Source organism: Prinia subflava, chromosome 4 (assembly GCF_021018805.1).
Source record: "Prinia subflava isolate CZ2003 ecotype Zambia chromosome 4, Cam_Psub_1.2, whole genome shotgun sequence".
Taxonomy (NCBI): Eukaryota; Metazoa; Chordata; class Aves; order Passeriformes; family Cisticolidae; genus Prinia; species Prinia subflava.
The window spans coordinates 62,222,024-62,246,433 of record NC_086250.1 but is presented as its reverse complement, the minus strand read 5'-3'; the positions used below and the strand labels follow the sequence as shown (position 1 = coordinate 62,246,433).

Below are 24,410 nucleotides of genomic sequence, written 5' to 3'. Positions count from 1 at the left end.
CTAAAAGGAATGCAGATTTTCTTCCTGGAGTGCCTTTTGCTCAAAAATAATGAACAGGCATCCCAACCAGTCCAAAACTCTCCTGCCGCCACCAAGCAGCAGGGCTGCCCATGGCTCTGAAGTTTCTATTCATGCATATATATGGAATTAAAGAATTTTGGTGTTGGTACTTTTCTAAAGGGATTAAAACTGTGCCAAGAGCTTTAGCTGAACTATTTAAATTATTGCAGTCCATAAACCAGAAAATTGTTCATCCTGTCTCTAAACCAGCAAGTACAAAAAGCAAGATTTAAGTACCTATTTAATACAGAAAGAAAATCAGACTTTTCCCAGCATAATCCAGAAAGCTCACCGTTTATGAAATCCCTATTCCAATTAGCACTTCATTCACTCCAGAAGCTTTTAAAAAATAAGCCCAGCAGGCAACATGGAGCACTGCAATCTGTTAGTACAGAATATTTCAGAGCACTTCTCAAACCTCAAACATCACAAACAATACTAATTGATTACTCTTTTATATTGCTCCAGGAATGCCAGCATGTGCCTCCTCCCGAATGACTCCTGTCTCCCATCTCCCTGGTACTGCCCAGCTTTTCAGGTTGGTTTCTGGTAGAAATGTCACTGTGCCATGGCAGCTGCAGGGGGTCACAGAGCCCTTTGGAGGCACCTTCCCCTCTGACTTGCACAGCAGCACCAGAGCACTGCCCCTGCCCCCAGGAGCACAGAGAGCCACCCTGCGTGACATCCAGCACAGAGAGAGAGCCCCCCTGTGTGACATCCAGCACAGAGAGCACCCCTCTGTGACATCCAGCACAGAGAGAGAGCCCCCATGTGTGACATCCAGCACAGAGAACCCCGCTGTGCGACATCCAGCACAGAGAGATCCCCCCTGTGTGACACCCAGCACAGAGAGCCACCCTGTGTGACACCCAGCACAGAGAGCCCCCCTGTGTGACACCCAGCACAGAGAGCCCCCCTGTGTGACACCCAGCACAAAGAGAGAGCCACCCTGTGTGACACCCAGCACAGAGAACCCCCCTGTGTGACATCCAGCTGAGAAGGGGTCACAGCTCTGGCTGTGGAGCTGAACAAACAGCTCTGCATCCTTGGGCGTGTGGCACTAGGTCCTGCTTTGTGACACTTCCCAACAACCAGAGCCCTGCACCACAAGCCTCCAAACAAGCCTCACATCAAGGCCAAAAGCTCTTTCCCTAACCACCAGAGTTTATTCTGAGAGTCTGTTTTGGGGTGTACAATCTCCTTAACCTGGCTGTTTATTCCTTTGCCATACTAATTTAAAGTGAGGCACTCTTCCTGAAAGAGGTCAGTTCCAGCAATGCTTCTGCCCTGACTTCACATCTCAACACAAGATAAGCTTCACAACTGACAAAACTGAAAGATCACAGCCCCAGGCTCTGGTCATGAAGCAGCTCTGGAGGATCAGCAACCTCATCCCCTGTGGGAACATGCCTGAAGCAGCCCAATTCCCTGCTCTCATCTCTCATCCTGCTCTCTTTGTACTGAACATTTTTCACACTGGCATACAAATTGCAAGTGCAGCCCAAATTGATCCCCTCCATACCTTCAGTCCCCTGAGGTTAACAAGTAGGTCTCTACCTCATAGTTTTATAGGTCCATTATGTTCTTTGATTAGCAGCTCTGTCCCAGACTCAATGGCTTTGGAATAAATTCAGAAGGTTTGATAGCTAGTGTTTTTAAAACCGATCATTATAGTATTTTGCAAATTACATAGAAGTTATTCATATTTCAGCCCCACTTACAAGCCCCAGCATCTTTGGTCTTCCTTAGCTGCAGTGAGCTCCCCAGCAATGAGTGGAGGTGACAAGGTCACTGGAGGTGATGCCACCAGAGCTCTCCATTTTTTGTAAGACCTTCCCACCAGGTGTCCCTGCTCTGACTGCAGGGCCTGGCAATCCCCATTGCTTATGCAGCTGATGAAGTCCGGATGGAATAAATGATGGATCAACATGATGACAAATTCCCCCTAATGTCTCCATTCATTTCAGGCGTTTTCCTCACAGCAGGAGGACACAGTAAACAATGTGCACAGCAGCTCTGATACCATCAGCCCAAGGCTGGCCTGGGGCAAACTACCCTGCAGGATCAGATGCTGATTTTCCCCATCTGGGTCTGGATTGCCTCCTGGTGACCCAGCCAACACAGAAAAGTGATTGGGGACCACTGATCCAGGACTTGCCATGTAAACATTGCAGGCTCAGGTGGAACAAATGGGCCCCAAGAGTCAAAGCAGGGGAGCAGGAGCTGCCACTGTACAACAGCAACAATTACACTCACATCAGGCTACCAAGCACAGGAAACCTCAGCCAGCATAGCCTGAGGGACAGTAAGGAAGTATTCCATGTTTCTTTATAGAAGACTGTATTGAAGTAATAGATTAAAAAGCAAAAAGGCAGTTGTAGCATTGTGAAATACAAAGTATGAATTGACCCGTTCGTTTAATAACATCTCTTACTTCCTTTTCTTGCCTTTGTATGTCAAAAAGCTGTCATGGCCAGCTTTTATAGGACACAGGAGTGGTGGGAGCTGCCCCGGGGAAAGGGGGATAAAGTCAGGCCGAGTGGGAGGCTGCAGCCTTTGCTCAGGGCCCTGGGACACTGCACACGCCTGCACAGACACGTGTCCAGGGCAGAGGGGATGGGCAGCGCTGCCACAGGGCTGACTCCTCCTCACTGCTGGGACAGGGCAGCTCAGACCTGTGATCTTTAGCAGGCATGGCCCTGCTAAAGCTCCTCTGCTCTGTGTACAGAGTTATTTATAGGCAAGAGAAAATAGAGGCTGCAACCCAGTGCTGATCTTCTGAACTTTACCAAAAAGCATTAGGAAAAAATGAAAGCATATTTTTTACTAAGGTCTTTCAGTAGAAAGGTCATTCACCAGCAAAATAAAAGCCAAAATGTTTTAAAAGAAAACACTTTTGTCCTCTAAATCATAAATAATATACATAGTCACAGAATTCTTATCATTGGCTAATATTGCACCATTTAAAAATATTTTAAATTACCATGTATGTGACCTTAGGGAACTACCAGAGACTTCATGGTGTCTAAAGGAATCAGGGCATGAAAACACAGAACAAAATGGACGGGAGAAACTATCAAGTCATAAGAACTCAAATCACAGCAACACAGTTCCACAGAGTGACCTACAGCTTAAGTAACACAATCAATATAACCCATAAAAAGTAAAGGAAACTGGAACTGCATAAACTTATAAAAGTAGGATGAGAATATCAATTAATTTAAAAACAGTCAAACTTTGAGTCTTTGGCAGAGAGGAAATATCCTCCCCAGGCTGGTATCCACAAGACATCTGGTCAGCTTAACACCAACTGGAGTCATCTTCTCAAGAATAAACCTTCTCTGTGAGTTCATTGTGCAATGTCTTCTAATTTCATTTTCCCCTTGAAACAAACTTTTTTGGGTTTTCCTATTACTTCTCTAATGGCAAATGTTGTGCAGTGTGTCGCTGTCAAAAACTCAAAGGACATCAATACTGGGAATTGGTGATCAATGGATAGGACTCTTGCACAGCAAGGAGCTCTGAAAGCACAGACATCCCAAAGGATGTGTCAAAGAATGGGATGGCAGCAGGAGCCCAAGGTGACAAACACAAAGCACAAATCACCCATCAGTGTTCCCAAAAGCTGCGAAGAATCTGTTTTAAGGCACAGCTAAAAACATAATGTGAATATCCTGCACAGGGTGACAGTGCAAAAAAGGCAGCAAGGGGGTACAAAAGGCAGTTGTGGACCCCTCAAGACCAGGACTAAAGAGGTTAAAGAGAGAAAACAATTGCTCCAGCACCATCTTCCTTGCTGCCCTCAACATGAGTGGCATTGCTGTTCATCTGCAGCAGTTCCTCCATCACCTCTGGCAGAGAAAGAGCTCTGCCCTTGGATCTCCCATTGTCACATTCTGCCACTGCAGCTCAAGCAGCCACTTCTAGAACGTTACCTTTTACCATCTCACTGGGTAGAGACAATCAGGACTTTAAGTGCAACATCTTTGTGTGCAAACCTGGTCTCTGCTCCAGCTTTCCTCCTCCACAGCTTCATGCAGAGCTCTGAGGCACAACTGGTCATTGTGGATTAAAGGCAATTCATCAGTCCCTGTAAACATTTATACAATATAGAGCAAATGAGACAGAGAATATCCAGTAGCCCAATGTTTAGAAAGATGAATTTTCTGTCTCAAGTTCAGTTCCTGTTCCAGAGATGACTGGGATACAAATACAGAGCAGAATTAATCTCATCCAAGTTTAGGTATCTACATCACCCTTCGTCATCCCAAGCTTTTTGCAAAGGACATCAGTGGGCACTTTTAGAAAACTATTTCTCTGACACTTTGAGGAATGAATTAATTATTCTGCAGAAGCATCTAAAAATTTCCACTGTCTGGAAAAAGTGTGCACTGCTTGCACAGCCCCTGCCTGCTGCAGCCCCAGAACACAAGTCAATGCTCAGAAAGTAACACAAAAGTGAGTCACTGTGGGTGTCACGGGTTTATAAGAACTAATTTTTCACAGTGCATCTAACTATCAGGTAATTACTGATCTGTTTGCAAAGGTGTCACGTTGGTAACTTACAGTCTCTCTTTCCAGAGTTCACATTTGCATGGCAGATCCTGTGTCCTCTTCCGAAGGGATGATACTGCTTTTCACTGTGATGTGATTCAGTGTCTGGAGAGCACAGCTCAGGGTTTGGTGTGAGCTTAGAGAGGTGTGTGTGTGTCTAACAGACCATGCACACGGTTTCCTTCAGAGTGCAATTCCTGGTGGGCTCATCACAGGTCCCTTCTCTGAGTGCTTCTGCCTGGAACCTGTCAGCACATCTGTCCCTGACCCACAGCCCACCATCCAAACTCTAATGCCTCACATTTGTTTACCTTTCCTTCTTGCAGATCTTCCAGATTATTTGATTTTTGGCTCTGGTGGTTTTTTCCCCATAAATTGTCCCTGGGGGGTTTTTGTCATCGTAGGATTAGGGACGACAGAATAACAATGACACAGACTCTCCATTCCCAGAAGGCAAAGAGAGCCATCTTTATTTTTTCACCATTATTTTATAGACATTTCCAAGAAAGAGAAATGATTGGACACTCAGAACAACACCCCTCGAACACACTTGCAAGTAAACAGCAAGTAGGACAAACAACACCTGTGGAGAATGTTTTCTCAGCTTCAAGGAGTATTATGACTCCTCCTCACAATTTCTCAGGCCACTGTGAGAAAATTATGTGACTCAATTTCTCACAGAATCTGTTGTTGCCTGATTTCTCTCTCTGATCAGGTTTTCAGCATCCATGGGGGTTTTATTCTCTTTTAAAAGAATACCAGATATTTTCAAAATCAAAGCTTGGGTGTCTCAGAAATAGGACCAGGTCCTCACAGAATATGGAAAAAATCAATACCTGGGTACTAAGTTCTTCCTTTGGGGGCACAGAAGCAGAATTATTTTCTGCTACTTTGCACATGTGATAGGATTGGTGAAGAACAGAAAAATAAATGGAACTTGCCTACCTAAAGAGGGCACAGCAAAGAGGAGCTCCACATGCATGGACAGACACACCTGTTCACAAAATCACATCCCAACCATGGCACAAGCAACCCCTGCTCAGTGTTTCACCAATAAAGCCTGTGTAGGTACATTCAGGTCTGACTTTCTTGTGTACTGGGATCATTCTGGCTTTCTATCATGGTACCTGAATTTTGTGGGCTTTTTCTCATGGCAGTCATGACCTTGTAGTTATGTATATCAAATGATTATTCTATTCTCAAGGAGATAAAAGGTGATTCATATGAAAACAATGAAGTGAGTGTGTTTAGTGAGCACTGTCTGTACCATGCCTGAATCCCAAAATAGTCTTTAGCTTCCCTGGGTTTCTGAAATATGGTTAGGAGCTGGTATAGAAACCCAGGAGATAAGGGGATAATGTGTATGTCCGAAATACCAATAGCTGGATGGCTGTGGAGCCAACCAAGGATTGTTGGTAATAACACCCATGGGAAAGAACAAGATGTGTCTGGAGAAAGGGAACACATTGAGGTAGGACAGTACTTTTCGGTGACAAAGATCCTTTTCCTGACTGCTGGAGGATGTGCACAACACAGTCCAGTGCAAGCATGAAGAGAAGATGAGAAGTGAGCATGGAGCAGAGGGGGGCATCAAGACCACCAAGATCCCTGAAGACATCTGACTCATGTCCAGAAAGGTCTGAAAGAATGGACTCTGCATGATCACTAATTCACACAGAAAGAGAGGAAATGGTCTTCAGGGCAGAGAAAATTCTGTACAAAATGGTACCACCACCAAACCTGGGCGTCTTTCCTTTTACTCTTTCTTTATTTTCTTCTTTCTTTCTTTCTTTCTTTCTTTCTTTCTTTCTTTCTTTCTTTCTTTCTTTCTTTCTTTCTTTCTTTCTTTCTTTCTTTCTTTCTTTCTTTCTTTCTTTCTTTCTTTCTTTCTTTCTTTCTTTCTTTCTTTCTTTCTTTCTTTCTTTCTTTCTTTCTTTCTTTCTTTCTTTCTTTCTTTCTTTCTTTCTTTCTTTCTTTCTTTCTTTCTTTCTTTCTTTCTTTCTTTCTTTCTTTCTTTCTTTCTTTCTTTCTTTCTTTCTTTCTTTCTTTCTTTCTTTCTTTCTTTCTTTCTTTCTTTCTTTCTTTCTTTCTTTCATTCATTCATGTCTTTCTTTCTTTCTTTCTTTCATTCATTCATGTCTTTCTTTCTCTCTTCTTTTTCATCTTACCTCTTTATCCAAAACTCACTGCCATGTGCTTATATAGAAGGTCAGGGACCAACATACCAATTTCCATGCCAAGTGTATAATTTGCTAATAAAACTTCATGGTTTTGGGCCCCCTGAGTTTTGTGATTCCTTACAACCAGAAGCATTTACAAATTTTGAGGGCATTTGTGTCATCCCTTAAGGGTGGGATGACACAGCTGTTTGACAAAGGGATTAGAACTGTTATCCCCCTGTACACATAATATCCTACTCTTCTACACAGTGGCACTGGTGGAGGAGTAGGAAATTATGGTCCTGATATGCACAGCTGAACTATTCCAGGCTTCACCCATCCAGGATTTTTCACATCATAAAAATAAGGAGAATACCAAGCAATGACTGTAGTTGCATCTACTTGCACCATTCACAGCTCACACTGACACTCTCTTGCCAAATAACTGACATAAAAGTTACACTACAAGTTGGGGGACTGGTGGCAATTTTTTATTTCTTACCTAGGTGGTACATTAATCAGTTGTGTTTGTAGCATAGGGATTTTGAGAATGGAAATTCAAAAGCACTTTTTTTCCTAATCCTTTTTAATGACTACAGCACTTTTGTTTCCTTCTAGTATTTCCTCCAAGGAAGCAAAAAGCCTTTGAATTAAACTAATGTTAGTTGTCTATTACTGGGTAGCACAAAGAGAGACTGAAATTAAGGACTAACAATATTCTGAAACTAGCATGACCTTAAATTACAGCAGGTTAATAAATCACTTCAAATGTAAATCTCTCTCTGCTCTCACCTTGAGATCTGAATACCTTTAATCAAGTTGCATAATAGAAATTTTGATGATCAAAGCCTGCAACTGCTGGTAGAGTGAGACTACAAGTTGGAGAGACAGCTGGGACTTAAAGTTTGTGCTGTTCAACAAAAAATGCTTTGGAAATTCAGTCTCTCAGGAGCCCGTAAAACATAACAAAGGGTTGCAAAAGGTTTCAATATTTAACAAAAGCCATTGTAAATCGTTTGAAGCCCAGCATGGGAACTCAGGGGGGGCAAGGAAATGGGAAGGGATCAAAGAATCTTTGGGGCAAGTCACAAGGTTGGTGTTCATGAGCACAACAGTGGGGTGGGCTGTGGCAGCTGTGCCCCAGCAGGGCTCTCCAGTAGGAGCTGACACCAGCACAGCTTGGGAAGCTGCACCTTGCAGCACAAGCACAGGGGATGCAGAGCCAAGCCAAGCCTCACAAACCTGAGAGAACCAAGGATAAATGTGGGGGTTCTGTCCTGCTAAGGGACTGGAGGGCAGCTGCAGCACCAGCATCTCAGCACTGCTGTCCTGCAGCAGCTCCTCGTGGGAGCTGAGGAAAAGGTCCAGTGTCACTCATTCTGTGCTCTTCTTTAACATCAACAAAAAATAGACCTGCAGGCATCTGATTTTTTTTTTTAGTTACCTACATACCAAAATTCTGCAAGTATGAACAGGCAGTGTTCATAAGCCTTCAGTCTGAAAATCTGGGAGGAGGAAGACAAAAGGGCAAATTGAAGACAGAAGAAAACGCAGAGTGATGTTAACCTCCTTGACATGTTTCCCTCTCTATGTTGTACCAGGCTGCTAAATTTAAAGTGTTTGTGGTTTTCTGAGAATGTTCTTGTTCAAGCATTTGCTCTCTGGGATCTTCCTGCTGGGGTGCAAGGCAGCATAAGGCTTGTCATGGTTTTCTGCCTGTTTATCAATATTACTGTTCCCAGTCACAAAAAGATCCTCATCTTAGAGATGTAATTTATGGAAGTGTGTGTGTCCCTCTACACTTAGGAAAGCTTCTAGAGGCAGGGGGGAAGTGTCCTTACAAGAATAATAAGTTTTATAAAACTCTCAATCCTATAAATCACACCAAACTCCCTGTGAAACAAAAATGAAAGCTTGGCTCCACTGGAATAAAACATAAACCTCTGATTCAAGGTGGACAGGATTTCACATAAACCTGGAAGAGAAATGAGTTGTAATGCCTGGTTTATTTCAGTGCAGGGGAAACATCCCCAGCAGAGTACCAGGCTACTTGAGCTCTTCAAGCCTTTTACGAGGAACATAAAAGCCACAAATCTGGTGCCAAATCCCCTGGTTGGGTCTCTCCAAAACGAGGAGCAATTCTTAACATACCACAGAGGATTTCAGCAGGTGCTCAAAAGCAAACACCTGGATTTGCTTCATCCAGAGCAAAGCAATGTGTGCAGGTGTGCAGAGTGCTGCAGTGCCCTTCTGCCCCTACGTCCTCTGCAAGCTGAGCTGGCCTGGAAACATGGACAGCCACAGTCCCAGGGCACTCCAGCTCAGCTCAGAAGCAGGATGCACTGCAGCCATCTCTGATTATCAGTGTAACTGCAAGCTGGATCATCTACAGTCCAATTCATCCCTTCCCAGAGAAGCAAAGGCAGATTGCCAAGCTGCCCTTCCCTGCTGCTTTGTGCCCCAGAATAGGCAATGTTAAAGACATTTAACATGTCTTTGTTAAGGCCATGGCTTTGTTCATCCAGCATTTTCTGTTTGACATGTACACCAAAGCACATTCAATGCATGTGTATGTGTACATATTTATATGCACTCCACATATTTCAGCCCATTTCTTACAGCAGTCTGCACTAATAGACTGTATCCATCACAGTCCTCAGGTTCCTTCTGTCTCTCAGCAGAGGACCTGGGAAGGCAGCTCAAGGGGAAGGGCTGCTGCTCTTTAAACGCTGCATCCCCCCACACCCATGAAATGCTGGTCTCAGGAGGAGGCAGAGCCCAGCTTGCAGCAGAAGAGTAATTGCCTTCTGGAAGTGAGCTGCAGCACTCAGAGCATCTGTGCCTTCAAAACGCAGTTTTCAGTCCCCCTCTGCAGGCAGGATGGAGCAGGGCAGCTCAGCACCCCGGCTGAGCTGGACCTGGGGCTGGGGGAGGCTGAGCTGAGCTGGGTAAACCAGGGCACTGCAGGGGAGGATGAAGAACAGCCATTCTGTCCAAATCATGGCAGGGATCTGCAGGTAAAATTTTGTCTACCCTTCACCACTTAATCACCAGCCAGAGCTTTTAAGGGTCTGTTCTGCACAAGTGGTTGTAAAGGGGCAGTTCTGCCAGGGTCAGGCTGGGGGTGGGTACAGGTGTGCAATACATACACACCTACCTTGGATGAAATGACAGAAATGTGGGGACAAGCTGCAGGCAGACACATCCATGTGTGCAGCTGGGGCAGAGCAGGTACATGCATGGCAGTGCCTCATGCTTTGGGGAAGCATCAGGGATGCAGAGAAGAGCAGCACAAAACCTGCAGAAACGGGGGTGTGCATCCAGTGCTCAGGCTGGTGCCTTGCTCTAGTGACCCAAAGCAGCCCCAAACCACAGCAGCTTCCCAAGCCTCACACCAGGCGAGGATTTTATGACAGCTGGAAGGAAAAAAGACAACTACCCACCCAGACAGCAACACATGAGCAAAACCAAATCAATTCCCAGATTTCCAGCTCGAGGAAATGGCTATACACATGACAAATTTGGGGAGAGGGGTGTGTGCAGCTGAACTGTGAGCTCCACAGCACCTGTGTGGTGGCTCACTGCTCCCTCAAACACCAACAACCATCTAGCTCCTGCTTATACCAAAGATTTTGTCTGCTTAATAAATTGATGCCCAAACCCTAAGGCAGTAAAATCCTAAAGGCAAATTTTCCTTAGTCCCCACGCTGGAAAGCAAAGAGTAACATGCTGAGCTTCAGCCCAAGGCAAAAGAAAAGAACAACTCAATCAATGCTTTCAGGTGAGAGATACTCTTCCCTTCAGCTGAGTAGGCATGAGGAAGGTTTGGATTAAAGTCCCCCTTCCAGCCCTTTCCCATTTTAGGAAGTTTCATGTAAGCACTCTCGTTCACCTGCTCACAGACAGCTTGCTAATATAAGCAGTGTTACCCAAATTTGTCAAAAGTAGTTTAAAATCCCATCAACACCAGAAAACTGTAAAGGGTAATATTAACCCCAAAGTCCAGCAAGTCAAGAACTGCACTTCCACTAGTTTCTAATGAAAATTACTCTGTAGTAAGTTTGTCTTCATTTTCTGTTGTGACACAGTCCTCTAATTAATACATTTTTACAATCAAAGTAATGAGTTTTCTATATTATATCTGCCTAATAATGTATCTCCCAAGAAAAATGAGATTCATCATTATTTTAAAACACTGGCTTTATGGGGTTTTTATTTCATTTATGAGATCTGCACAGATAAATCAAGAAAACCACCAGTTTCCATCACCCTCCCAGAATGGGATTAATTTACCATAACGAAAATGGATGGGAACATCAGAAGAGCTCACTCCAAATATGCTCACAGTGACTAATACCAGGAATATGAAAAACTATCTTAATCGATATCTAGGTTGCAGATAGATCTTGGCAGAAAGAAAGGCAGAGGAAATGAATGTAATCACTGCAAAATATGTAAAAATGACAGAGAGGAAAGTCTAGACAATGCGAGATGATTGCCTTGCTCCCCAGCTTGGAATGCAAAGCTTGTCTTCTGATTGTTCTGAGCTTTAAACTGTTGAACACACACTGCTCTTCAAACCCATATGGGCAAGCAATTTGCCATATGTTTGAGAACATGGCACAAGTACCCAGAGATGCACTACTGCTAATGCTGCAAACAGAAAAATGCAAGAAATGCCATCCCTGTCTCTGATACACTAACAAGGGAGTGGAGTGCTCCAGCCTTGTTTTCAGAACAATACCAATCCTCTAGGTGGTAACTCTTCCATGTTTGTACCCGTGTGATCTTGCCCTGGCTCCCAGAGCCTGGCACCAAAGAGCTGATCTGGGGCTCTGGGTTGATGGTAAATGGGCAGCAGTGTCCATGCAGTGGCAGGGGCCAGCTGTCCCCTGGGTGCATCAATGACAGTGCTACTGCCAGTCCAGGGAGGTGATTGTCCTGCTCCACACTGCCCTGCTATGCACTCTGTGCAGTTTTGGGCACCTCAACGTGAGGAGCATAGAGAGTTATCAGAGAGCATCCAGGGGAAAGTGGCTAAGGTGGTGAAATCTCTTGAGGACAAAATTTACAAGGAGTGGCTGAAAGTTGCTTGGCTTGTTCAGTCTAGAGAAGGGAAGGCTGATGGGTGACATCATGGCAGTCTAAAACTTCTTCAGGAGGGGAGAAGAGAGGTGCTGATCTCTTTTCTCTGGTAACCAGGACAGGACAATGGAACAAAGCTGCATCAGGGGAAGTTTTGGTCAGACTGGTGAAAAAGGTTTTAGAAAAAGGTTTTTCACAGAGAGGTTGGTCATCACTGGAACAGGCTCTTGTAGGAGCCAGTAGTGATGGCACCAACACATAGGAGTTCAAAGAGCATCTGAATGATGCTCTTAGTCATATGGCTCAGTTTTAAGTTGTCCTGAAAGAAGCAGGGAATTGGACTTGATGGTCCTTATGGGATTCCTTCCAATCTTAAATATTCTAAGATTCCAAACCGTCCAGGTCCACCAGTGCACTGTAGCCACCTTAATCTTGTATGGAGAAAAGGCCCAGGGACAACTGTCTCCAAGTCCTCCCACCCCCTCTGAAGCACAGGAAGAAATCCTGGGCACCAGGATTTGAAGGAAAACACATGCACTCCATTCAGCTTGACATCTTCCCTCTCCTGTCCCTCGGCCTCTTTAAACCATGAGGAGGTTACATGGGCAAAACTGTGCTTTTGTGAAACCTTACTCCCAATTTCTATCATTATTCTAAACATCAACATTCCGTGCACTCAGCCTTAATGAGGCAATGCCACCTTTCTGTAGGCAAAGTGTGTTCTCCTCAAGATCCCAGCTGGTGATCCTTGGCCTTCTTCTAAGCCTTTGTTCTGCCCCCATGCACACACTGCTCTCCCTCTCCACGGCTCAGTGATCCATTTGTCTGCTCCTCCCAATCACATCACACACAAACAAAATACCACTAACACCACTCCATCATAGAACCAACATCTCCTGCAAATATTAAAGGAAAACTGTCAGCTAACGATGGCTCATTCAGAGGAGAGTGTGCAAAATTTCTAAATATATTAAAAAAATCTCTTATTATTGAATGGAGCCTCTAAACAGCCTGTACAACCTCATATACCTGCCAGTGTTACACATTGCTGATACACCACTCACCTGGAGAGTTGTCAAATGTCAGGGCAGGCTGTGGGCACTTGCACATAGGATATTTCTGGTCTTTTGAGTCTGATTGTGTTGATGCTGGTTATAACTATTTACAGACTGGAGTTTTAGGACACTAACAGCATTTGCTTGTAGTCAGACAGTCAGTAACTTGCTCCTGCTTAAGTCTGACATCTTAAGCCAAAAATGTAGGACTTCAATTTACCTTCAAATAAAAGTTTGCAACCCGATTTCAATACTAAGATTTTTTTCCCTGTGCCATATCAATTAAGAAATAGATTATCCTACTGCTGATATTAAATAAAGTGCATTATTAAGCACAGAAATAATAAAAATAGGAATATTCTTAGAAGAATAATAATAAGAAATGGTGCTCATGGCTGATAATTCTGTGGCTGCCCCAGTCAGAGGAGCATGCTGTCAGGGCTGATCCTCACAACTCTATCCCAAAGGCTCTGGAAATGTTTTCTTAAATAACTGCATTTAAGAAGGAGCATTGCAGGGAATTAACAGTCCTGCTGTCTTGCTTGTTGGGTTTTGTCTTTTGGTTATGTTTTCTGATACGATGAAAGCCTTTGCATTTTTAGGACACAGAACTGCATATGCAAAGAAATCTGTGGCTGAAATAGGCAATTTGTACCCATTGCCCCTTGTGAAGGGAGAGCTACACTCTCTTTGTAGCTCTCCCTTAAGCACTGTAGTACTGTCATGAGACACTCCTGAGCCTTCTCTGCTCCAGGGAGGAGACCTGACTGCTTTAGGCTTTCCTCATAGGGCAGGTGTGGATGGTGGCTTGGTCCTCTCCAGCCTGTCTGCATCTCCATCTAAGGTCAGTAGATGTTCTTCAGTGTTTGATTCCACAAACACTACCCAAGCTACTTAATACACATGGTTTTCTTGTACTGCAGTTACAGCTGTAAGTTCTATAGAGCTGGGCTGGTATCTCGATGAGTTGAAGTCACAGCTGCTGTTAGCAGGATCTTGTTCAAAGACTGAGATCTGGAGAACAGAGCTTTGGTGTTCTCAGTATATTCCCCACCTGTGAAATCCAGATACTGTATCTGTATTATCAGTAGTAACTTCAACAAGGCATCAACCTAATCTTCAGTGAGACCCCCACTTATCTTCATAGGTGGGTTTAAATGTTATTCTCAAACATTAATAAATCTATTTTGCCTTTTATTTCAAGTGGCTCAGTTGAGAGAATTAGAAAGGAACAAAATATAAAGGTAGTGGCAAAAGCTGCTCCACAAGTCCCAGTGGAGCATTCCTTGGCTGTGCATTATTAAGCCAACACAAAGCACATTTCCAGGAATACCATTATACTGCTGCATAGAGAAAAATGCTCCTGATTAGCATGTACTTGATATGCTTGGAAAATTAGTTCTCCTTCAGAGAATTCCAGCAACAAGTGAAACATCTGTTGTTTCCTCCAAGTTATAACAATTATTTTACAATTACTCTTTTGCATACTTTGAATTTCTAATTTTTTATTTTTATCTAGAAAGGCAGGATTTGTGGTGCAATTGGAATTCACAATGTGCACGTGTGTGTGGGAAAGAATAGGAAATAATGGCAATCCCTAACTGCAGCATTATGTCACCCCAAGGCTAAAATTATTGGCCATCTACATTATTTGCATTCACTGTATTAATTCCCCTCTATACACAATGGGAATTAATCCCATTTCAATTAATTCAATGGCTCCTGTTCATTCCAAGGTTGATGGCAGTGATCCCTATTGTTTGTAGCCACACAATGTGCTTTTTGCAGCCAAAAATCCAGCTTCCACCCCTTCCCTCAGCACTCAGCTTGTGCAGCTGTGACAGCAGCAGCGCTCGGGGTATAAACAACACTGAAATAAATGGTGTTAAAAGAAAACCCTAAGTGGGTTGGGGTAGCAACAGCATGGCAGCAGAAATGTGCAGAGCCACTTGGGAGAGGCAGGAATTGCTTCAGCCAGTTTCACACGAGGAGAAAACAGGTCACAGCATGGGCAAAAAGGAGCTGTGAAGAGTCAGAGCCCTGGACAGCGCAGAAGTCAACAGAGTGGCAATATTCACATCTGTAATATTAGAGACAGACTCACCTCATTATATTCAGCAGTTTATCTGCTTTCAAGAGCTACTGCTTCAAAAGGTGATGCACAAAGGAGAGGTGAGGAATGCAGGTGAAATACGGTACTTTGCTCTTCCTGCTGTGTTTGCCTGCACAATGACAGAGCAAGTGCTGCGGGGAATGGCCTGTGAGGAAACAGGGCTCCAGCATCCTCCAAGGGTCATTGTAAGTTATTTCTCTCATCCACACAGGCTGGATGAATAAATTACCCAACAAATACACTTACAAGCAGTCTAACTTAGCACCGGTTTACAGAAGACTGGAACCAGAACAAGATGTTGAAGGACAGGGGTAAGTAGAATAACAGTGGTTCCTCTTCTGCAAGCTGGAGATTTTTTGTGCTATATTTATCTACCCCAAACAATTTCAGGCCAGCCAGCACAGGCCTTTGAGGAGTATCTTTGACTCAGCTGCAGATCCACAGCCTGAAGATAGCACAGGAGACATATGGCAAAGCCCTGTCTGTCAGCCCTACTCCCTTTGAGCAGAGTATCCTTGATGCCAGCTGCCGGGAGGACACATCACAGGGACTGCTCTGCACAGAGATCTTGGCCAAGCAAGGAGGGCTCTTCGCTTCTGGGTGGGTTTTACACCTCAGTGGCATCACACCTCTACACCTGGCAGCAGAGTTGCCATAAGGGATTTCCAATGTAACAGGAAAAAGAACGTGACCCCTACAACTCCGCCAAAACAGGAACAGTGTTTCACCATGTGTGAGGTCAAGGTCAGAGCCGAACATACCCAACCTTCAAGTTCCTTGTTTTAGTCAAAAAGACAGAGATCTCGCCTGTGTCACCCTGGTAGAGGCTGTGCCTGTTTTGGGTGCTGCTGCTGTGCCTGCACAGTGCTGCCTGCAGGCTGTGGATGGGGGCAGCTCCACAGCTGCCAGACCACAGCACAGAGAGATCCGAGTGTGGGGCAAGACTATGGAATTCATGTTTGAAAATCTTTTCCAAGAGAAAGCTAATAAAAAAGAAAAGAGGAAAGCAAATGTCTTCCTTTCCAGTGGCAGCTGAACTAATTACGCAGCTGCAAACACTGTTAGAGTTTCACTGCAGAACAAAACACTAAAGTTGGACTATCTGCCCTAATTTAAGTGGGTTGAAGTTTTACATCTGATTCTGAATTAACCACACACTTTCCCTTTTACACTCAAGAGCTAAATATCCCAGAGGATCACTAAAATGAGGGTCAAAGATCAACTGGATGAATTCCCCTCTAAAAATAAATGTGACTTCTAAATGACTGCCAAGGAAGCCCTGGGTCAATTTGGCATCTAAAATTTAGACATCTCAGGACAAAGAACCCTACACAAAGTAGAAGACCAGAGCCCTGGGTGCAGTAGGCAGGGCATGCAGAGCTGTTGGAGAGTGACCTTTTATTGACGTCAAACCTTTATCCCTAGGCTGGTTGTCTTTGACCCCAATCAGCACTACTGTAGAGATGGTTTAATGAAATAATGGAGTGCTCCAAACAACTCTTTCACCAAAACTCACTGGTTTAGTGCCAACTTCCACTTAGGTTCCATTTGTTTAACTGCAATTTTCAATTAGTCAGGTAATTCACTTCCCATTTATTTACATGCATGAGACAGAGCAAAAGCAAAAGATTTCATTTGATTCATAATCACATACCCAGAGAATGAGGCTTGGATTGTGATATGGGCAGAAGGCAGCCAGCTAATTCCTGACAAATTTCATTACCAATAAGGCCATGCTCAAGAAGCAGGAACTTTTATGAGCGCTAGAAGTGAAAAGTTGGTGGGTGTTTAGGAATGTAAGCATGCCTAAACATAAAGTACTATCATTTTTCAACAAAAGACTGAAGTAATAAATTAAATGAGTAAGAAATGGAATATTTTTGGGAGCTTGTCCCTAAAGTGAATCTGCTTTCCTCTCCTTGAAACTATTAATCAAAGGCAGGGGGAAAAGAGAAATAAAATGGAAAAATCCTTCTGCAGCATGACCTTATTTCCTGCTCTGGATCATGAACTTATAGCAGCTTGTATTGGAAGAATTTAATCTGACCAGCTATCAGTGCTGTTTATTTTATCAGAGGTGCTGGTGCCCATACTGAATGTTGTAGCTTCCTCTCTGAAGAGCCAGAGAGGAAATCTCTCTTGATTTCTCTCTCCAGAGAGTTCCTTTACCGACAGCAGGAGACATGGCATTGCTTACAGCCCAGAGAATTGACTTCTTATCATAAAACCAAAACTGCAGCAAATCCAGATTTCTCAGTTTGTTTAAGGATGGCAAACACTCAAGTGTAAAATGATTAAAGAGTGGGAAGAAATAGGTAAAAATATAAACCTTAAAAAAATATCTTATTTAGTAACACGTTTGGAAGGTTGTTTGTAACATATTGAAGTACACCACCAGTGCTTTATCCAAACTAACTAGTCTGAAGTAATGCTCTACGGATATTTTATACCTGCATAATTCAGACATTCCATAAGAACCTGCACACACCAAAGGTACGTGGGGGAAGCTCTCAAACAGCAGCCTGACAGACAATCCAGATGGCATCAACCACATGGGTTTCTTTCCCCTTTCCATCTATTCCTACAGCCACACTGCAAACCTTCCCTGATGAAACCAAAGGTAATGGTTTTGACCTGAGCTCCTACATTAACATCCAATTAAAATCCAAGGTCTAACATACCTGCTTATAGGTAAAACTCCAGTGTATCTTTGGCATGGCAGCACTAAATCACGATCTGCTGAGGCCTCTTTGCCAGCAGGCCCAACCTGCCTTAAACATGACATGACACCAGCTGGAGTGCTGCCCAGCTGCCCAGGAGCCCGGGCTGCTGTGGCAGGAACTGTGTGCTCCAACACCAGCCCCAAGCAGAGCCCGCTGCAAGGCACTGCTCCTGGGCTGGAGAAGCAGATCCAGCTCCTGGGACTGCAGGCTGGCAAACTCTCCTGCACATGAAGCTCCCCTGTACCAAACACCTCACACTGAGCAACACTCCAACTGTACCAAACACCTCACACTGAGCAACACTCCAACTGTACCAAAGACACTGAGCAACACTCCAACTGTACCAAACACCTCACACTGAGCAATGCTGCAACTGTACCAAACACCTCACACTGAGCAATGCTCCAACTGTACCAAACACACTGAGCAATGCTGCAACTGTACCAAACACCTCACACTGAGCAACACTCCAACTGTACCAAACACCTCACACTGAGCAATGCTCCAACTGTACCAAACACCTCACACTGAGCAATGCTCCAACTGTACCAAACACCTCACACTGAGCAACGCTGCAACTGTACCAAACACCTCACACTGAGCAACGCTGCAACTGTACCAAACACCTCACACTGAGCAATGCTGCAACTGTACCAAACACCTCACACTGAGCAACACTCCACCTGTACCAAACACCTCACACTGAGCAACACTCCAACTGTACCAAACACCTCACACTGAGCAATGCTCCAAATTGTACCAAACACCTCACACTGAGCAACACTCCAACTGTACCAAACACCTCACACTGAGCAATGCTCCAAATTGTACCAAACACCTCACACTGAGCAATGCTGCAACTGTACCAAACACCTCACACTGAGCAATGCTGCAACTGTACCAAACACCTCACACTGAGCAATGCTCCAACTGTACCAAACACCTCACACTGAGCAACACTCCAACTGTACCAAACACCTCACACTGAGCAACACTCCAACTGTACCAAACACCTCACACTGAGCAACACTCCAACTGTACCAAACACCTCACACTGAGCAATGCTGCAACTGTACCAAACACACTGAGCAATGCTGCAACTGTACCAAACACCTCACACTGAGCAACACTCCAACTGTACCCAAACACCTCACACTGAGCAATGCTGCAACTGTACCAAACACCTCACACTGAGCAACACTCCAACTGTACCAAACACCTCACACTGAGCAATGCTGCAACTGTACCAAACACCTCACACTGAGCAATGCTCCAACTGTACCAAACACCTCACACTGAGCAACACTCCAACTGTACCAAACACACTGAGCAATGCTCCAACTGTACCAAACACACTGAGCAATGCTCCAACTGTACCAAACACACTGAGCAATGCTGCAACTGTACCAAACACCTCACACTGAGCAATGCTCCAACTGTACCAAACACCTCACACTGAGCAATCCTGCAACTGTACCAAACACCTCACACTGAGCAACACTCCAACTGTACCAAACACCTCACACTGAGCAACACTCCACCTGTACCCAAACACACTGAGCAATGCTCCAAACTGTACCAAACACCTCACACTGAGCAACACTCCAACTGTACCAAACACCTCACACTGAGCAACACTCCAAATGTACCAAACACACTGAGCAATGCTGCAACTGTACCAAACACCTCACACTGAGCAACGCTGCAACTGTACCAAACACCTCACACTGAGCAACACTCCAACTGTACCAAACACCTCACACTGAGCAAAGCTCCAAACTGTACCAAACACCTCACACTGAGCAATGCTGCAACTGTACCAAACACCTCACACTGAGCAACACTCCACCTGTACCAAACACCTCACACTGAGCAACACTCCAACTGTACCAAACACCTCACACTGAGCAATGCTCCAAATTGTACCAAACACCTCACACTGAGCAACACTCCAACTGTACCAAACACCTCACACTGAGCAATGCTCCAAATTGTACCAAACACCTCACACTGAGCAATGCTGCAACTGTACCAAACACCTCACACTGAGCAATGCTCCAACTGTACCAAACACCTCACACTGAGCAATGCTCCAACTGTACCAAACACCTCACACTGAGCAATGCTCCAAATGTACCAAACACACTGAGCAATGCTCCAACTGTACCAAACACCTCACACTGAGCAATGCTCCAAACTGTACCAAACACCTCACACTGAGCAACGCTGCAACTGTACCAAACACCTCACACTGAGCAATCCTGCACAGCATCCTCCAGAACACTGTAGTGGCCCATGCAAATTAAACTGCACGGGGTGTTGTATTTGAGGATCAAAATGACCGAAGAGGACAGACACATAGTGGCAGCAGCTGATCAGCTCTGAGATGCAGGATATGGGGATTCTCTGCATTTAGAACCAATCTCTCCACTTGCTTTAGCCTCCTCAAGATGATTTGGGGAAGCTGCAGTGATCCACAGCCACAGGCTGACAAAGCTTTTAGCTTGCAATATGACCATCCACAGCAAGACTAAGAAGCAACAAGACTTACAGCTGCAGCATCCTCTGATTTCTCTTATTGTCCCTAAACTGTCCTTTCCAAGTTCTGTCCTGTCCCAGTCCTTATCAGGGGAAGTAGCAGCACACTATGGAGAAGATCTTGGTGTCCCTTTCCTACTGGAAAGGCTTCACATGAAGGCCCTTCTCAAGGCTGTGTGTCTAGAGAATGTGCATGACATGCCAGACTCCAGCAGTGACTGACTGCTTCAGACAGGAAGGAGGAAATCTGATCTCCACCAAGCCCCAGGCAATGCTGGGCTCAGAGGTTGATTTCATAATGCAGATATCCAACTGTGACAGCAGAACTGTCACCAGAAGTGGATCACCACTTCCAGGTATCAGAGGTACCACACTCCCTTTCTTTGCTGAGTTATGCCTCTCACAAACTGCCCATGGCAGCCTTGGACACCTCCCCTTCCCAAGAGAGCTGTTTGGTGGCTGTCACCAGTGGGGTCTATTTGCTCAGTCAGGAAGGCAACAGGCAAAAGGGGCAGATAAAATGAGCAGAGCTGACAGGTATTATCACAAACACCCCTATCAGCCCTGTCAGGAACACTGGCAATGCAGGAATCTCCTATGTCCTGTGGTCAGACACTGCCTGAGGCCCAGCAGAATTGCAAAGATCACCTTCTGTCTGAACACTCCCCATAGAGGGACTTCCAAGGACATATGCAAGCTGTGTCCATCACCAGTGACTGGGCTGATTTTCAGGAAAAGGAAGCATCAGCAAAGCAGGATCCTAACAACCCAGCTGAGGCTCGCTGCTTCTCCTAAGACTGACAAGGTACAAAGGCAGTATTCATGAGGAAAGCCACAGCAAAGTGGTGAATTGTGGGGGTTTTTAAACAAACAATAATATGGGCACCTTCTCAAGATGACTTCCTCTGCTGTCTTGCAAGAATTACATTGGAAAAGATGACTTTGTCAGCTGCTATTTATTACTAAAAGATTTGCTTCCCCAGCTCCTGCACCAATACAGATGTATTTTGTGCAGTCATGGAACAAAACCCAATTGGCTTTATGGACTGAGAACAAAGAATCATGCATTCCTCCTTTGAAATCTTCTCTTACATTCCTACTGAGTGAAACTCATAACAAAAGTCTACCTAAGGAGGCAGCAGTGGGCAGATCACCACCAACAACCTTTTTCCTCCTTTATCCTCAACAGACAAACTGGATATCTTAGGGTTTGAAGTATCCAGTAAAGACAGCAGCAGCAGTCCACTACCACCATCTGTAAAAAAGATAATTCTCTCTACTGTTTGCTGCTGGGTGCCAAAGATGGACCTCTGAAATCTAAACCAGTAATAACCTTTAGCATTACCTGGAATGAAATAAACCTGTCATCCAGAGAAGTTTCTTGAAGTTACTAAATTTGATAGCTACCCACCAAAGGGTTTTAAATGTCCCATTCCTAGAAGATAACATGGAGAACTAATCAAATTATTAAATTATCTTTCTGCATTTCACCTGTACTTTAACTTGGGTTGTTCTACATGATATCCTATTATTTGCATTCCACATGCAGGTTTCTTTCTCAAAAGTGCTCTAATCTAAATAGACTGTATGGATTTAAATCAAAAGAGCAGACACAGAAATACGCTGGACATTAGTAAAGATATAGATCACTGCATTTTTTTTTCTTTTTTACCATCAACCATAGAAAGCTTTATTCCAAGCCTGATCACACTTTCAGTTACAAAACACGTGGCAAAAAATAACAGTTAACACTCAAGATCTGCCATATTTCTACTTGCCTCTATTCTTATACTGGACTTTCCACATTGAGGAATGGAGAATGAACCTCTCTCATTTTTAATGTAATGAATATACCTAAGGGTAGCAAATAAAGGTTTTTATTATTTTTAATTTCATTTCACAAATGTTTTACTTTCCCCAAGCCGCTGTTTGTTAGTGCAACAAACGGCACAGTGCGAGTTATTGAGGTATACATGGTTAAACTAATTTCATCTTCAACCCAAACTGCAGATTTTTCTCTCACCTTTTTTTTTTGAAGTAATGAAAGCCATATAGTCACTATTTCACATTTCTAAAAATAATTCCACTCCAGAGTAAAGAATGGTTTTGTAATAATGACAGGCTGTAGAAAGCCTTATTTTTTATCACCCATCAAGCTCCTGCTGTTCTTTTTTTTTTTTTTTTAAATATATTTTGTGCAAAATTAAGTTCTGTGTCGGTCTGTACCATAATTTGGAAAAAACTGTGTATAAAATGTATTTAATTTTTAAAAACAATCCCAACGTCAAACAACAGAGAAAGGAGAAACAGATCAGAGGCAGCTGAAGTTTTCACATGAGAAACTAAATATAGTATGTTCTTAAAGCTCCAGTAATACATTCTTCCAAAAACCAGAATGCACTTTGGTCATTATTAAACATTAGTACAGAGGCAAATAAAATACAAAACGCTTGTTTGTGTTGCTTTATATATAAAAATATTTTTATACCACATAAGTTTAAGACTCAATACTTCCAATCTTTGAAGATTCTGAAGATTAGCAAACACAGGGCAATATCCAGACTCTTGTCAACAATTACTTGTTATTTTTCAGTATGAAGCCAGTATTTTAGAAACATAAAATATAAGAATACTCATGCCTGGTGGTATCAATCCTCCCAAAATAATTTGTAGAAGGAAAGTTTGTTACAAGTTACTTAATTCCACAGGGATGGACACATTATTTCTGTCACACTGAAGAACCACGAGTCAGTATGACTGGTCCTTGTGGGAGGCAGAGGGAGAGGTGTTGGAAACCCCAGCAGAAAGCACATGGGAATGGCACCTGCTGGGGAGGAATGGGACTTATTTCAAGACACAAACCTGCCAAGTTCCAGGCTTTGTAGCTCTGCTTCTCACCAGGGCAACTTGTTCTTTGTGTTTAATTGTTCTTAAACTTCTATGTGGTATGAATGGCATATACTATAGTGTACAAGAGGAGAGCATCTATCTATCTTTTGCTCAGTCATTCAAAGCATTCCTTTCACCAGTAAATAATCTGTTTGTTTAAATATTCAACTTCAACATATAATACATACTGCTCCATAGTTCACCATAATATATCCCAATTAATATACATTTATATGTATAAAGTTTCTCATTAAAAGTAACATTAAAAAGTGCACATGCACAGTCAGAGCTGTGCAGAACAGCCCAGTATTTCAAATAAATACAATATTTAGTTTTTATCAAAATATCATACAGCATGGTAACCATTTACAATTATTGCTCTAATAACTGTGTTATCAAAGAACACTTGTTGACTTCTTATATAATACCTTTTTTAATATCCCAGGATATTTAAACTGCAGTCTATATGAGTTTAGATCCTGGAATTACTCAAAATATTAGAAATTCCCACTTGTTTCTAATAGTAATATAAAACATTCTTCCTACCTGTCATACTGTATTGTCAGTACTTTATTTTTTGAGTATGTCTCACTTTTCTATTGCAACCAAGCATCTATTGACATTGCCCTCACAAATGACTGGTGCAAATGAAATATTCTAGGCAATTTTACCGCACTATCAAAAATCAAATTACTTCCATATAGTGTTACTGGTAACTAAAAATGTCCAGCGTTGGCTTAGCTTTAACAACAGATAGAGCAATTTAGTGTAATAGAATTTCAGGATTTCAGACTCTCAGACACACAGTTTTTGACCTTTCCTAAATCGGACCCTTTCAAAAACTAAGCAAGTAATCTGAAAATAAAACATAAATGTCAACTAAAACAAACATAAACCAGTGAGAAGATGAAATAAATACAAAGATTGCACAAGACAGATGTAAACACTTCCGTTTTCCAAATGACTTCCTTGAAGAGGTTGTAGCTTCTGAAATACAGATTCAGTGGCTGCTGTGAGGCAGTTTTGTCCATCAATGAGCTTTTCTGTAACACTGTGTTATTTCATCTTCTTTCTATACTGTCAAGATTTGATCTTCCAGAGCTGAAAAAAATCAAGTACATCAACTTATTTCTCAAATTATTTCTGTTTACCAGAACTGCAATACCAGCATGTCTTTTCTTACTGCATTTGCTACATATTCTGATGACACACAAATACTTTTTACATCCACTTA

At 43.3% G+C, this 24,410-nt stretch overlaps 1 protein-coding gene across 4 annotated transcripts in view; it reads right to left on the bottom strand.

Moving 5' to 3' along the window:
* Positions 1-22,452: 22,452 nt before the first annotated feature.
* The window catches only part of PHTF2 (putative homeodomain transcription factor 2), a 61,904-nt gene continuing 59,946 nt past the window's right edge, over positions 22,453-24,410 (bottom strand). For all 4 annotated transcript variants that reach the window (XM_063396954.1, XM_063396957.1, XM_063396956.1 and 1 more), the window contains one exon: positions 22,453-24,277. In XM_063396954.1, the coding sequence (XP_063253024.1) occupies positions 24,257-24,277 (21 nt within the window). In that variant the 3' untranslated portion in view covers positions 22,453-24,256. The remainder of the gene's footprint in view (positions 24,278-24,410) is intronic.